We start from the raw sequence: 15,271 nt of genomic DNA on the forward strand, positions 1-15,271 counted from the left end.
TTCTACTAGGATAAATGAAGAATGATCTATAATTTGCACCTGGGATAAAGCAGTTGCTGTAGAATGAACACTGTTTTAAGGAGAAGGTGTTACCCTACATCCTGTGGACATTTCAACTGAAGAGAATTCTGTGGTCATGCCACTGGGTTGTATAGTGATTGTAGTATACTGTGCACTGTGCATATGACTAGTCTCATACCCTTTACCTTTTTTACTATCCAAGAGTGGAACATTGCCTAAGTGGGGCAATACATCCATGTTGGGACCTAACTTTCAGCTTTTCATTTCTCTGAATTGCAGACTTCTCATTTGCAAATGAGGAGGAAGGGTAATTGTACTTAAAGGTGTGTTGAATTTTAAAAATATTATTTTTAATGTAAGCAATTTGATTGTTGCAATTAGCAGTAAGACATAGATAATCAAAATAGCTATGTATTCTGTTCTACAACTATAAATGATTATGTATAATAAATTTGGCTCCTTTAGACAAATGGACAATGGTACCTACTGGTACCTACTGGTACCATTGTTACAGCACTATAGTTGGTTTCAGTGTTTGATGTATGTCCACTTCTTTTCCTTCCTGGTAGGATGGAGCCCACAGTCCTGTTCCTATCATGTTAGTAGGAAACAAGGCCGATCTTCGTGATACTGCTAGTGCAGAGAAACAAATGTGTATCTCAGCATATCTTGGAGAAAAACTGGCCATGGTAAGAGTGGGGGGGTGTCCAAAATGAGACAATATCACGGTAGATCATTGTTTTCAGAATTGAAAGCAGTCCTTCCCTGTGTAGTTCACTGCACTGAGACTGTCCTCACCCTGTGTTGTACCTCATCCTATATTGTACACTGTGTTAGAGACAGTCCTCATGCTTATGTAGTTCATTGTTTTGGACACAACCCTTACTCCTGTGTACTTTACTGTGCTGTACACAATCTTCACCTCTATGTCTCACACATTGTTAGAGATAATCATTATCTTTAGTAGTTCACTGTTATACACAGTCCTCATGCTGTGTAGTTGGCTGTTTTAGGGACAGTTCATATCTGTCTACTTCACTGAGAGTGTGAGTTGAGAAAGTCCTCTTCTCTAGTTCCTTGTGTTTGATAAAGTACTTTCCCCCTGTGTAGTTCATTGTGTTGGAGATGTTTTTTATCCTGTGTTGTTAACAATTTTGGACACAGATCTTATCACTATGTAGTTCACTATACTGGAGACATTTCTTACCCTATATATTGCACTTGTTGGAAACAGCTCTCACTCATGTTGTGTAGTTCACCATGGTAGACAGAGTTTGTGGTGATATTGTGTCCCCCAATATATTGTGCACTCTAATAAACTTATCTGGGGTCAGAGGACAGAACAGCCACTAGATAGACATAGAGGCCAGAAAATGGTGGCACACACACAGCTTTAATCCTAGCATTCTGGAAGCAGAGATCCATCTGGATCTCTGTGAGTTCAAAGCCACACTGAAAACAGCCAGGCATGGTAACACACGCCTTTAATCCCAGGAAGTGATGGCAGGAAGCAGAAAGGTATATAAGGCATGAGGACCATGAACTAAAGCCTTGTTAAGCTTTTAAGCTTTTAGCAGCAGTTCAGCTGAGAACCATTCTGATGAGGGCCCAGAGGCTTCCAGTTTGAGGAAACAAGATCAGCTGAGAAGTTATGGAGGTGAGGTTAGCTGTGGCTTGTTGTGCTTCTCTGATCTTTCAGAATTCACCCCAATACCTGACTCTCAAGTTTTTTATTAATAAGGCCATTTAAGATTCGTGTTATAAAAGTTCACATCTCTGTGTAGCTGACAGACTTGTGTAGTTCCTGTGTTGAAGACAGTCTTCACCCCTATTTATTTCAGTGTGTTGGAGGCAGTCCTTATCCTGTATAATTGACTGTGTTATGAAGTATTCTCACCTTGTGTTGAACCAGCCCTTACTTTGTATAATTGACTGTGTTAGATACAATCCTCATACTGTGTATTAATACACAGTAGTGGAAGACTGTGTCCAACACATTGTGTTGGACCCAATCTCCTACCCCTTGTCCTATACTTTATTGGAGATAGTTTTCACCTTGAGTAGTTGCACACAGTCCTCACATTGCATGGTTTTAGGGATAGTTCATACCTGTCTACTTCATACCTTACCCCTTGTAGTTCACTATGCTTTATTCCTCACCACTGTATATTACACTGTGTTAAGAGTCTGAGCCTGTAGTTGCTGGTGTTGGACATTGTCCTCATCCTGTGTAGTTGACTATTTCTGATATAGTTCTCACTGTGTAGTTCTTTGTGTTGGAGACAGTCCTCATGCCTACATAGTTCACTGTAGTGGATTAAGTCATCACTCCTGTGTCTGACTGTGTTAGGGAGAGTCTTCACCCTGTGTGATTGACTCTGTTGAGAACAATCCTCACTCCTGTGTAGTTTTATTCTTCAGGAGACAGGGTCATTCCTTCCTCTTTGTACCATTCATTTTGTTAGTACAGTGGTTACCCATATTGTTCTCTGACTTGGGGACAATGTACTTCACTTTGTTGGAGACAGTCCTTTGCCTGCATGTTTTACTCTCAGGAGCACAATCTTTTCTTCTATATATTTACTTGTTTTGATCTCCAACATGACACTTATCTCTTTCATTCATATGCCAGGAGTTTTCCCCGTAGCCTCTTTAGACCTAGGATCTTGGCCTGGCATTTGTTAGCGCCAATCTGAGTTCTCAAGTTGCTTCCTCATGCATCTTTTGACTTACTCTTGAAATCCTCAAGATTTACTTTACTTCTTCCTGTCATATATAACCATCAACAGTACTGTTTCTACTACACATATGTATTTGTGATTTTTATAGATTTCTTTTTGTTAGTTTGCTTATATAAACCCAGTAGAATCTTTTCTCTGTCAGTCTACAGAGTAGCTACCAAATCCTTCCTTTACACTATATGGTAATATTTAATCCTCACCCAAGGATGTTGCATCCATAATTGTCCTTTATTGAAAGAATTTGTCTCCATCTTGCTTTACAATAGCATCCATACATAACTGTTAGAATTGTGGCAAGTGCAAAAAAATAAAAATAAAAACCAAAAAACTGGGGTTTTATGACAGGGAGACCTAATAGATATTTTTCAGAATTAGAAACAACTTAATGATTATCAAAGAATCCAATACAAAAAATAGGAATTGAAGTGATGTAGGCAACCCAGCTATTGGGAAGAACAAGTGTGAACATCCTGAGGTCAGTTGGAATTTAGGCCACTGGAGAAATACAGGAAAGGCCAGGTACCTAGAGATTTATGGGGTAAAGATATGATATAAGGTAAAGCTGGAAAATTACCTCAACTTGAGATTAAGCCGTGTATGGTTGGCTGGGGAAAAGCATTTAAATATTGCCTCAAAAAGGGTGAGAGTCATTTAAAGGTTAGAAGCAGAGGAGCAACTAACTATGCAAGGGCAACTAATGGTAATTGTCTGTGGACTGGAATATTCCACTTGAGCAATACAGGAGCTCTGTACTCTGATGGAAGAAGCTGAGAGTATGATGGAAGAAGCCTTAGCCCCTGGACCAAGCAAACACACCCTTTTCCCCTCACCGAGACAGGGTCTTGCTATGTAATCAAGGACTTCCAACTGACCTGATACTGCAAACATTCTTTTGGTATATATGTAATTCCTAAATGACTACCTTAAGCTGTCATTTTCATCTGTCTCAAATTTTTGAAGAGAATATGTGGTGTTATGTGCTTAATTATTGTAAATGAAATTTTGCATTTTTTAAATATAAAATAAAAATCTTCAGATTAGCAACTATTCCTAGTATTATTGTGCTTAGACTGGTTTGTTTTGTTTGTTTGGGGTAGAGTCACGTGTAACAGGCAGGATTTGAAAGTCTGCTTCCACCTGCCTAGTGCTGGTATTCCAGGCACACTCCACTCCACTCCATAAATATATGTTGTTTTTCTAGGCAGGGTTTCTCTTTGTAGCACTGGTTGCCTGGAACTCACTCTATATACCAGGCTGACCTCAAACTCTGAGATCAAGCTGCCTTTGCCTCCAAAGTGTGCCACTGTAACACAAATTGCTAAACGGTTTTATTAATAAAAAACCCAGAGCCAGATATTGGGGTAAAAGCTGAAAGATCATCCAGGCAGAGCAGCAAGTTCTTACTCCTACGAAACTCTCTGCAGAAAGAGAGCAAGCTCCTATCTCCACCCCGCCTTATCATTTCCTCTCTCTACCCTGCTCTAACACTTCCTGTCTGTCTGTACAGACCTCCATGGTTAACCTCCTATGGTTAACTAGTGGCTAACTCCTCCTTCTAATGTTCAGGCAAACTTTATTTGTTAGAGCACAAATACAAATATCACCACATGCTACCATACTTGGCTAGGAAAAAATGTTTATAATATAGTAACTCAAGTATCAGGAAATCTAACCAAAGCCTTCACTGAACTTGTATACTTCTTTTCTGCAGACCTATGGGGCATTGTTCTGTGAAACCAGTGCCAAAGATGGCTCCAATGTGGTTGAAGCTGTTCTCCATCTTGCTCGGTAAAGTTTGCCTTGTCTTTAGAAAATTCAATTTTTCACTGACCTAATGGATATGTTAGATTTCTTCCGAATAGCATGTAGTTAAAATATCTCCTGTAGAACATAGTTCTGTCTTTCATGGTAAGGAAAACAGTATATGTATCTATTATAAAATCTAATAATTCTGCTTGTTCATTGTCGACATTGGCTAAATATTTTTATTACTGAACAAAAGAGATATAGCTGCAGTATTTTTTGAACATTTTGTAAAATATCACCATGAAAGGTGATACTTGAATTATAGAATCATCTACTGAAACCAAAATTTAAACACAACAGGCTGTTATTAGCTTATCTATTAGGAAATTTTGCTGATCAACTAGGGTAAAAATAGCAAATTCATATCATACCATTTGGAATCACTGTCTGAATTGCTCACTTTGTAATTATTAAAAGAAGGCAGTGGTGTGGAGAATACATAACATTTCACATGTGGATTAGAATAAAACTCATCATTAGAAGACTTACATAAAAACATGTATGTCAGTTCTTCAAGTATTATTAGATATGCCTGTACTATCTCCCTGATTTATATTTTCTGATTGGTGTGTTCCTTGGTTAGGTTTCTGTCAACTTGACACAGATATTGCCATTTGAAAAAGGGAACCTCAACTGAGACAGTACTCCCACCAGATTGATCTGTGGGCAAACCTCTGGGATATTTTCTTTATTAGTGATTGATTTGGTACAACTCTGCATACTACCACCCCTGGCCATTTGGTCCTCCTGACCATGTGGTTCTGGGTTATATAAGAAAGTAAGCTGAGCAAGCCATGAGGGGGAAACCAGCAAGCAACATTTCTCCATGGTATCTGCTTCAGTTTCTACTTCCAGGTCACTGTCCTGTCTCCCATGATGGTCTGTGGCATGGAATTGTAAGCTCAAAAAAAATGTTTCCTCCCCAGCTTCCTTTTGGTCATGCTGTTTTATCACAGTAATAATAACCCTAAGATAGAAATTTGTACCAAAGAGTGGACTATTGCCAGGACAGACCTAACCATATTGTTTTGGGCAGATTGTGAAAGGATTATGGAACTGAACTTTAGGCTAGAAAAATCTTGGATGTCCATAACTTAATGAGTTATTCTGTGGGAGTTATGAAGAGAAAATTGAAAGATACAAAAAATACAGATGATAGGGGCTTGGATTTTGAAGTGTCAGAGACTTCAAAGACTTTATTGGGACTCTTCATGTGATATTTTGAATGGAGAATATATAATCTGTGTCAGCTGGGGCTGAATCAGCTGTGTTTGAGAAGAGACCAGAAGCACTAAAATGGAATCTTTGCTTTTCTGGGACTATCAACACTGGTCAGCTGGAACTGATAAATTAGTGATGACTACTAAGAGACAAGTACTACTAAGGTAAAATCTTCTGTGTTTCCTTAGGGTCAGCATACAAAAGCCCTGGTCCATAGGTGGGCTGAGGCTGTATTTCACAGTGACAGCCAAACTTGTTGATGTCTCCCAGGTGGTACTGGGTTTTTAAGGGATAAAAGGGTAATGGAGAGCAGATGAGGCTTGGTATTGTGAGAAGCCATGTGAGGACATTGGTGAGCGTGCAGTCTCACCTACAGTTGAATCCCCAGGATTGAAGGGATTGAAGAGAAATTTAAGCTTGGTACTGTGTGGCAGGGCAGGGTTCCTAAAGTAAGCTCAGGAGAATCTGTTGGTCAAAATGGAGCTCAGTTGCACAGAGACTCAGCATTTTGGAGATGCCAGTACCATGGGGTGACCATCAAAGACCAAAGCACCTTCAGCTTGTAGCTGGTCTCAGCCTATGAACCACACTGTGTGTGTGTGTGTGTGATAGAGCTTAGACTGGGCACGTACCTTTGAAGCCCAGATGAGTGGGTCTCATAAATCAAACACTGAACTTTTCCTGTGGCTTTGCTTTGATCTAATTGTGACTGCTCTGGTTCTTCCATGTTGGAGTAGAAAAGTATGTAAATTTTTTTTTTGTTTATAGGATTCTACAGTTAAGAGACTTGGAATTTTAAAGAGACTTTGAGTATATCATAGAAACTTTGAATTTTGAAATTTGTGTTTGAATTTAAAGACTTTGGTATTTTAAAAGTTGAAATGTTTTCTATTGTAATACTAATATTGAGATCTTGGAGATGAACAAGAAAGGAAAGGTTATGATTTAACAGTAGTGTGTTTGTGTTTCAAGTTGACAATGGGTCAGTTTTCCTTATTAGTTTTTTGTCCACTTGACACAAGGTAGACTTGCCTGGTAAGAGAAAAGCACAGTCGAGAAAATGCCTCCATGGACTATGTGGTAAGCAAGCATGTGGAGTGTTGTCTTTATGAGTGACTAACCTGAGAGGGCACAACCCACTGTGTGTGGTGCCACCCCTGGGCAAGTGGTCCTGTGGTGGATAAGAGAGCAGGTTGAGAAAACCATGGGGTGCAAGCCAGTAAGCAGTGTTTCTCTGTGGCTCCTGCTTCAGTTTCTGCCTCCAGTTTCCTTCCCTGACCTCTTTGGCTGGTGGACTGTGGTGTGGAATTGTAGGCTAAAATAAGCCCTTTGCTCCCCAAGTAACATGACCATGTTTTTTTATAAGAGCAACAGAAACCTTAACTAAGGCAGTCTGTCACTAATGGAAGCATGATTTCTTGCTGTAATAAAGGAATTATGTATCTACCAAAAGGGAAAAAAATCCACAAAATTTAAATAAGGACAGTGTTCTCTAATTATAGACGAACAACTACATAGTTTTCTGCATGCAGTTCTTTTTCTGATGATTTTTGAATTCATGTAAGAATAATTAGTGTGAAAACTGACCTGTGGTTTTCCTTGCTACATTTTTTTTTTTTCATAGCCATGTATTTTTATTGTTTCCAAGCACTGAAAAGAATAGCACCATTCTTTCAGTGACTTCAGCATCTGAGGTAGGACAGAATCTACTCCCTCTATGGAAGAAAAAAAAAACCCATGTGGGAAACCAAGCAGTATCTTAACTGATTAGGGTTTCAGAAGAAGGGCCAAGGACACAAAGATGGGCCCTTTCAGATTATCATCACTCCATAGTTACTAGTTTTTTCCATAACCAGGGCAATGCGGCTGTCTAAGAAACAAAATCCAGCTGAAACTAAACCTCCGAAAGTTTTCCCTCTCTGATGTGTTTCAAGGCACCAAGCAGGATCTCTGTCACACTCACGTCCCTCCTGGACGTCTGGAAAAAGTCTGATAATCTTGGAGGCGGCCCAAAATATGTGCATGGCCTTCTCCACAGGCCTGGCCTTGCTACATTTTAATTGGTGACACAGATTTATAGCACCTGGTAAGTTAGACTCTGGAGTGTCTAACTTGGAGTGTGATCTAGGAATAGATGACTACCCTGACTTGAAAAAATGAGGAAACAGGCCTCAGGTCTTCCATAGGTCCAAGAAACATCTGTTTGTGGCAAGGAACAGCAGGTGTCCTGGGCTCAGACTTAGTGTCATTGAACAGTTTGGGCATTAACAATGGTCTAAGGACTCCCACCTCAGCCAAGGAAATCATCTGTTTAAAGAAAAAAACAGCATTGACTTTATATGTAACGTAGAATAGGCAGAAACTTGGATGTTTAAACACAGAGTCTTCTGAACATGTGAATTTTTGCTTTGTTTTAGCCTGAGCTAACGTTACTGTTGGCAGAAAGCAGCCATTGCCACACTTTTATCGGCTAAGTCAAATGATGACTCTGTGCTTTTGGGACCATTGGGAGCATCAGTTTCTATGTCTGAACAAGTTACATATAGTGAAGGAAAGAACCCACAGGCCTTAGAGTGTTGCTGGGCCAAGGCTTAGTAAAAGCTGGCATTATACTCAGTCTCAGTTTGTACACTTGTGACATGTTGTCATGATGACCAAAACATGTTTAATCATGGAACATTTCAATTATTTTTTTAACTTATGGATGCCTATCTGGTAAAATCTATGCAATTTCCCCAAACCTGTAAAATTCAAAAATCTGAAACATTTCTGGGTACAAGCATTCAGCGAAGAAATACTCATACCCTGTAAGTGGCAACAAGCTGCTGCCTACATATTGGAAGGGAGTGACAAAGTGAGACTCAAAGTTCATTCTTCACAAAAAAGCTTTATTTATTATTATTATATTTAGTAGTAGTAGTAGTAGTATTAATTATATGTGTCATACTTGAGTGCTTATATATGTGTGTGTGCATATGATGTGTGTTTGTGAGTGTGGACATGCACATGCCATCGTATACATGTACAGAGTTGGATCTCTTCTTCCACCTTCACATGGGCCCTGGGGATCAACCTTAAGTTCTCAGGCCTGTATGGAAGGTGCTGTACTTCTGAGATATCTTATGGGCTCTCAAAGTCCACTCCTAAATGGAAGCCCTGGAGTCATCCACACATCCCTAATCTGTACAATTACAAAGAGGACTGATTAAAATGGCCTCAAAGGTCCTTTCCAATATTAGAAGTCTATATTTCTGTGAAATAGCCTTCATTCTATTAAATAAGTCACAATTTAGTACTCAGTTGTCTTGTGGGGCCATAGTAAAGTTACAAGGATAGAGTATCTTAGTCACATCCCAACTATAGGTTCAAGTCTTTTTATGTAAAAAGAAAGGAAAGACCATTGCTGTTTGTCTGGTCCTATGTGAGCTGCTGTTTACAGTGTAGCATGGACACTAGCTTTACTTAAACAACTGGTGTGCAAGGCTGGAGAGATGGTTCATTGGTTAGCAGCACTTTCTGCTCTTTCATAGGACCTGGGCTCAGTTATTCATGTGCTGGTATACAGCTGTCTGTAACTCCAGTTCCAGGGGATCTGATGCCCTCTTCTGGCCTTCACCGGCACTAGGCACATGTGTACACTAGCATATGCTGACAAAATACTCATAAATAAACAAAAAATTAAATAGATCTTTTTTTTTTTTCCTCAAGACAGGGTTTCTCTGTGCAGCTTTGGAGTCTGTCCTAGAACTCACTTTGCAGACCAGGCTGGCCATGAACTCAGAGAAATCTGGCTACCTCTGCCTCCCAAGTGCTGGGATTAAAGGAGTGTGCCACCACCGCCCAGCAAGTCTTTAAAAACCAACAATTGGTGAGCAAAGACATTTTGATGGAATGGTCATCTCAGTTCTGTAACAGTCAGGCCATAGCTCTTTAGTAGACTTTTAGGCTATTAAATCAGACAGACTTCTTATGAGTCATTTACTGCTGTGCTATTGTTATTATAGCTTTAATTGACCTGACTTGGACCTCTAGTTTTATTATCAGTATGTCCTTAACATAGGACACACCTGCATTTTTAGTATATTCAAGAAACTGAAGGCCAGATGAAAGCTGTAGGTGCATATGTTCCCCTTAATATTTATTTACAGGCTTAATAATATGTGCATTATTATGAAGACTTGATGTGTGTACAGCCCTGTACTAGATTCAGTAAGATATTAAGTGAATAAGGGACTAGCCTTGAATTTAGCATTATACCTAATAAAATAAAAGTGTAAAAGTTGGAGCCATAATACACAGCTTCAATTAAAGCCTAGTCACATAAGTCAGTCTTGATTCAATTCCACTGCCAGTGGCTTCTGAGAATTTTTGATTCATTAGTGTTTGTATGTCTCTTGAATCTGTACTTCACTTTCTCCTTCTCTTGAATCTAGTTGAGTATTACAATTTCCTACTTAGGTGCAAATGTTTGTGCCTCAGATTTCCTCCATCATCGCATATATATATAAAGTATTTGTTTGGTTGCCTGATTTTGCTCTTTCATTCCCCCCCCCCCCCCCCCCCCCCCCCCCCCCGGTGCTGGAAAGGGCCTTGTGTGGACAACCTCTCCACCACTGTGATACACTCTAGTTCTAGTATAATATTTATAACTAAAACTGCAGTTTCTGGTTTTGCTCATAGTCTATACCTTGCACTTTACATAGAGTGTAAGGCCCAGGCTCCTTCCCATGTGGCTAATAAGCCTCATGGCCTCATTTTACTTACATCTCTACTTGAATCCACTTTTTTTTTGCAAATATATAATAATTTATAGACACAGTAGACTTTCTGTCTAGTATTACCCAAGTTCTTTTAGGCCTTAGCTTTTGTGCATGCTGTTTCTGAACCTAGAATTCCCCTGCTGAAGTGACACCAGGTGAATGTCACTTCTTTTTTAAAATTAATTTAATATTTTTTAGAGAATTTCATACTTGAATACTATGTTTGCCTTATTTATAATATTCCTTGTTCCTGCTCCAACTCCTCCCATGTCCTCCTGACTCCCTCTCAAATCCATGTCTTCTTTAGTTGTTTTACACACACAACCCCCTACTGAGCCCTTTTCATGTTGTTTATATATAAATATATTTAGGATCGACCACATGGGGTTGGATAACCTATCATGGAGTTCATCCCACCTCAAGATGAAGAGCTATAGGCATTCAATGGCTTCTGAGAAAGGGGATCCCTTATTTTTTAAAGAGACTGTCTTAATTTTCTATTGCTGTGATAAAACACCATGACAAAGGCAACTTGTAGAAGGAAGAGTTTTAGGAAGCTTATTGTTCCAGAGGCTTCAGAGCCCATTATCATCATCACGGCAGGGATGTGTGGCAGCAGGTAGGCATGGTGACTGGAGATGGAAACAGAGCTAAGTGCTCTCATGTCAAATCTTAAACAGGAAGCAGAGAGCAAACATGGAATGGTACCCAGATTTTGAAACCTCAAATTCTGCTTAGAGTGACATCCTCCAGTAAGGTCACACCTCCTGAACTTACATAAGCAGCACTACCATCTAGGGACTAAGTATTCACTTGCTTGAGAATATGGGGCACATTTAATTCAAACAACCACAGGGGTTCTTCAGTATCAGCATCTCCTAGAAGGACCTTGGTTCCTAGAAGACACTATACAGGTATATTAAGTACAAACCTGTGACCCTGTAATTGTTTATCTAGATATCAATCTCTCCCTATGACTTTTTGTAGCGGACAACCTGTAATTTAGATATAGATGAGACTTTTTTTAAATGGTAAAATTATCAAGGCTTTGTATTTGGAAACTGATAATTTTCCATTGTCCTGTAATTAATCTCCATAAGTAAGTAAACAAATAGCTTACTTCAGTTGTAATCTTTTTCTCTCATCTCCCAGGGAAGTGAAGAAAAGGACAGAGGATGATGACAGCAGATCCATTACCAGTCTAGCTGGGTCCACACCCAGAAAGTCACTACAGATGAAGAACTGTTGCAATGGCTAACCCCCGACTGTCTCCAGTTCATAGAGTCCTTGTTTCCAGAATACTGATTGTGGGACACTGATTCTCAATGGAGTGGTGCGTCACACAACACCAGCCTATGAAGGATCACAGCCCGGCAAATTAAGCTGTTCTTGCCTCTTCTCAGGAACCTCGGGCTTTCTTTGTTCTATCTCAGTGAACTATTTGGGATGTCTGGCCCTTATAGATCACGAAGAGAAAATGTGTTAATGTTTTTAATATGATATGGAAAAATAAAATTACATTCTCAGAACAAAACTATTGAGAACCCACTTATAAAATTGCTTCATAAGAAAACTGACTTTGTAGTTAACCTGTGACAGTGTTTACTTAAATTTCAACACAAACACGTAATACTTTGTTTTATGGAATTCAGTGTTTTAATACAAAGAACAATGGGATGGGTAGTATATTATGTATTATATCTTTAAACCATGGATGGTATAAGATAGCGTGAGTATTTTCATTTGGCAAATTGGCTTTGCTATTCCCTAGCCTAATAATGTTGGGTATGTTTTAAGAAGCAGGAAGAGCACAGTTGTTCACAGTTACTAAGAACCCTGTTAAGCATACCTTTTGATATTGAGGTATTGGTTTTTTAAATTTCGGAAGTAAGGATAGAATTTATTTGAGAAATTAGAAATATTTTAGACTCCAATGTAAATAAAAATCCTTCTTATCAATAAATGAAGGTATGTTTGAAAAAAATGTGTATAACAAGAAAATACAATTTCAAGACTACTTGTAAAGTCTGTGATTTAAATTGTATGTGAAAATTTTAGTGAAGTTATGTATAATACATACTACTGAAAGAACAATGCCACAAAAATATATTCCACTTAATAGCTGCCAGAGGCTGAGGGTAGTTGGCACTAATGACTAATGTGCATATGCCTTCTTAGGAGTATGGACACAGTCTTCTGAAATTAGGCGGGCAGTAGTAGTGGCATAATTTTAAATCTGGAAAGTTTGTTTTTGGAAAGGATTAATTTTATGAATGTGAAATATGTTTCATAGAAAATACAATGGTACTTAAAGTAACAATATTTTACCAAATGAATATATTGTTGCTTTTTCACATAGAGCATTATCTACAGCATAGTGTCAGTTCCTCAGCCCCTAACTTTAATCATTAATTTCCTTCTTCATGAACAATGGGAGATTGTTATTAGGCATAACTTTGGAAAGTGCTGTATTTAAAGGAGAATTGGCTTTAAAAAGGTGAGACTGACCTTTAGATAATGTGACTTGTGACTACTCATCACCCAGGACATGATTAGTCTTGCTTTTCTCCTGGAACTTGCAGTGCTTCCCACTCCTTCTGACCAAAATGTCTTTAAGAGGCAAAGGCCTCACTATCTGAGCCAGGATGGGCCAGGAAAAGGGGTTTCCAGTAGCCTGAACCGGTTAGATTATTCTTAGCAAGAGACTTAAATATTTTGGTTCATCCAGGTCTATGTTTTGAATAGCTTATCCAGAACATAAATAATACTGGTTACTTATGTAAATTGTATTATGTATGTTCAAACATTTCTTTCTTTCTTTCTTTTTTTGAATTAAAACAATTCCCGGGACTGACAACTTGTCTCAGGAAGTAAAAGTACTTGTTGCCCAAGCTTGCCAACGCCAAATTCGTGCCTGAACTTGCAATGGTAGGGGAAACTGAACTCCTGAAAGTGGTTCTCTGACCTTCACACATGTGTGCTATAATGACCAAATGATACGTGTACACATATACACAGAGCAATAAATACTTCTTTTTAAATAACATTTCTTTTTAACAACCTTTTGTGCCTTTGATTTTTGTTATCAAACTTTAACTTTTTTGAGCTTCATTTTTTTTTTCCTGACTGGGAATTGACTAGGTACAGTTATCCACAAAAGCCACATACCTTATCCCAAATAAGAAAATTCAATCTCCAGCAACTACAAACGAATGGCTATTTTATGTTTAGTGGTTTGCAGCTCCAGTTAATAGGTTACATTTCTGATCAAGAAGAATGCTTTGTGAGAAATTGACACAGATGGCAAGTGAGAGTAGTGATTATTTTTATAACACGTGACACAGTTAAGTTTGCCATTAGTGTGTACCTTACAGAGTGAGGATCCTAGACAAGGGTGAATCTTACATATTATTAGATGATATGTGTGTGGCACTAACTGAATAGACTCTGTTAGCATGTATGTTACCATGTTCTCTTTATTTCCCTCATATATATATTTTGTGTCTTCTACACTCTTTAAAAAACACAAAAAGGTGTATTATTAATATAGTAGTTCTGTCTGGGGTTTTGCCTCTAGTTGTAGGGCCAGAACAGCTGTGTTAACCGGAATGTTGTCTAGGTAATTTGAACAACAAGTCAACATCTTCAGTTATCTGAATATAAAATATTCAAATTAGAGGTTTCCATCTCTGCTTAACAAACTTGTTTAAGGAAAAGCAATTCAAAACTATTTTTTAGCTGACTTGCTAGGAAACTATATTTTGATTTCTCAAAAGTGTTCCCAAATTTAAAGTATATTTTAAGTAAGGACAAAATATTTTCAGTTTAAGCTTACTTTGAAATATTCACACATTTCTCTCAAGTAACTTATATTGCATTCCTTTTTCCTTAGACAACTTTTAAAATCACAGTGATGATATATATACCTTTTAAGTGCACTTTAACATATTAGATAATATTTTAATTTCATTATGGAAAATAATGTTGGTAAAGTAGGCATTTTTTCACTGTTATCTTCGAGGTCTGTTCATTCTCATAATTTATTTTTCTACTTGCTGCTTTATATGGTATTTTACAACATTTGATTTTTAATACTATGTGTAATTTGAATAAATACAGACTGTCCTCCCTCCTCTAAAGATAAAGTTGAGGTTAAGGGTAAAGAATTATTTTCATATTTATATAGTGATTAGTCTCAGAATATTGTTTTTTAGGCTTTTGTATATATGTATAAGAAATTATGTATGTGGCAGGTAAGCAACTGAGAACTGAATGACTGTTTTATGGTTTTGATGTTTATGGTTTACATTTTTCATAGTTTGAGCTGTGTTTCATTTATGCTGTTTGTATCTTTTCAGACCATCAATAATGATACTGCAAAGTATAATTGCATAGCCATGCAAATATCTAAGGAGCTACAAAATTTGTGCCTTGTACATCCAATAAAGTGTTCTTATTTTGGCCCCTGAGCAGTTTCCTGAGCTTTCCTGTGAGGATTCTGAAGTGTCTGCAGGAGACAGTGTTTCTGCAGCCCTTGTCTTTTTTGAGCATGGCATTCCTGCAATGGGAGAAAAAACATGGGTGAATGTGTGGCAGTTGGTGCCTCAGTAGAGGGCAACAGGGAGGTCATTGAGGACACTAGAAGACCAGTAGTGGGGCTTTTGTAATAGCATTACTGGATATGCTATATCCATCCTTTCTAAAACTGTTTCTGGAGAATTT

The 15,271-nt window shown here is 38.2% G+C and overlaps 1 protein-coding gene across 1 annotated transcript in view; it reads left to right on the top strand.

Annotated features, from left to right (window-relative positions):
- The window catches only part of Rasef (RAS and EF-hand domain containing), a 71,932-nt gene extending 56,939 nt beyond the window's left edge, over positions 1 to 14,993 (top strand). The window contains exons 15-17 of the mRNA XM_052716796.1: positions 591 to 710; positions 4,474 to 4,550; positions 11,702 to 14,993. Of these exons, the coding sequence (XP_052572756.1) occupies positions 591 to 710; positions 4,474 to 4,550; positions 11,702 to 11,807 (303 nt within the window). The 3' untranslated portion in view covers positions 11,808 to 14,993. The remainder of the gene's footprint in view (positions 1 to 590; positions 711 to 4,473; positions 4,551 to 11,701) is intronic.
- The last annotated feature ends 278 nt before the right edge of the window (positions 14,994 to 15,271 follow it).

This window comes from Peromyscus californicus, unplaced genomic scaffold (genome assembly GCF_007827085.1).
Source record: "Peromyscus californicus insignis strain IS unplaced genomic scaffold, ASM782708v3 Scaffold_5__1_contigs__length_169319896, whole genome shotgun sequence".
Classification (NCBI taxonomy): Eukaryota; Metazoa; Chordata; class Mammalia; order Rodentia; family Cricetidae; genus Peromyscus; species Peromyscus californicus.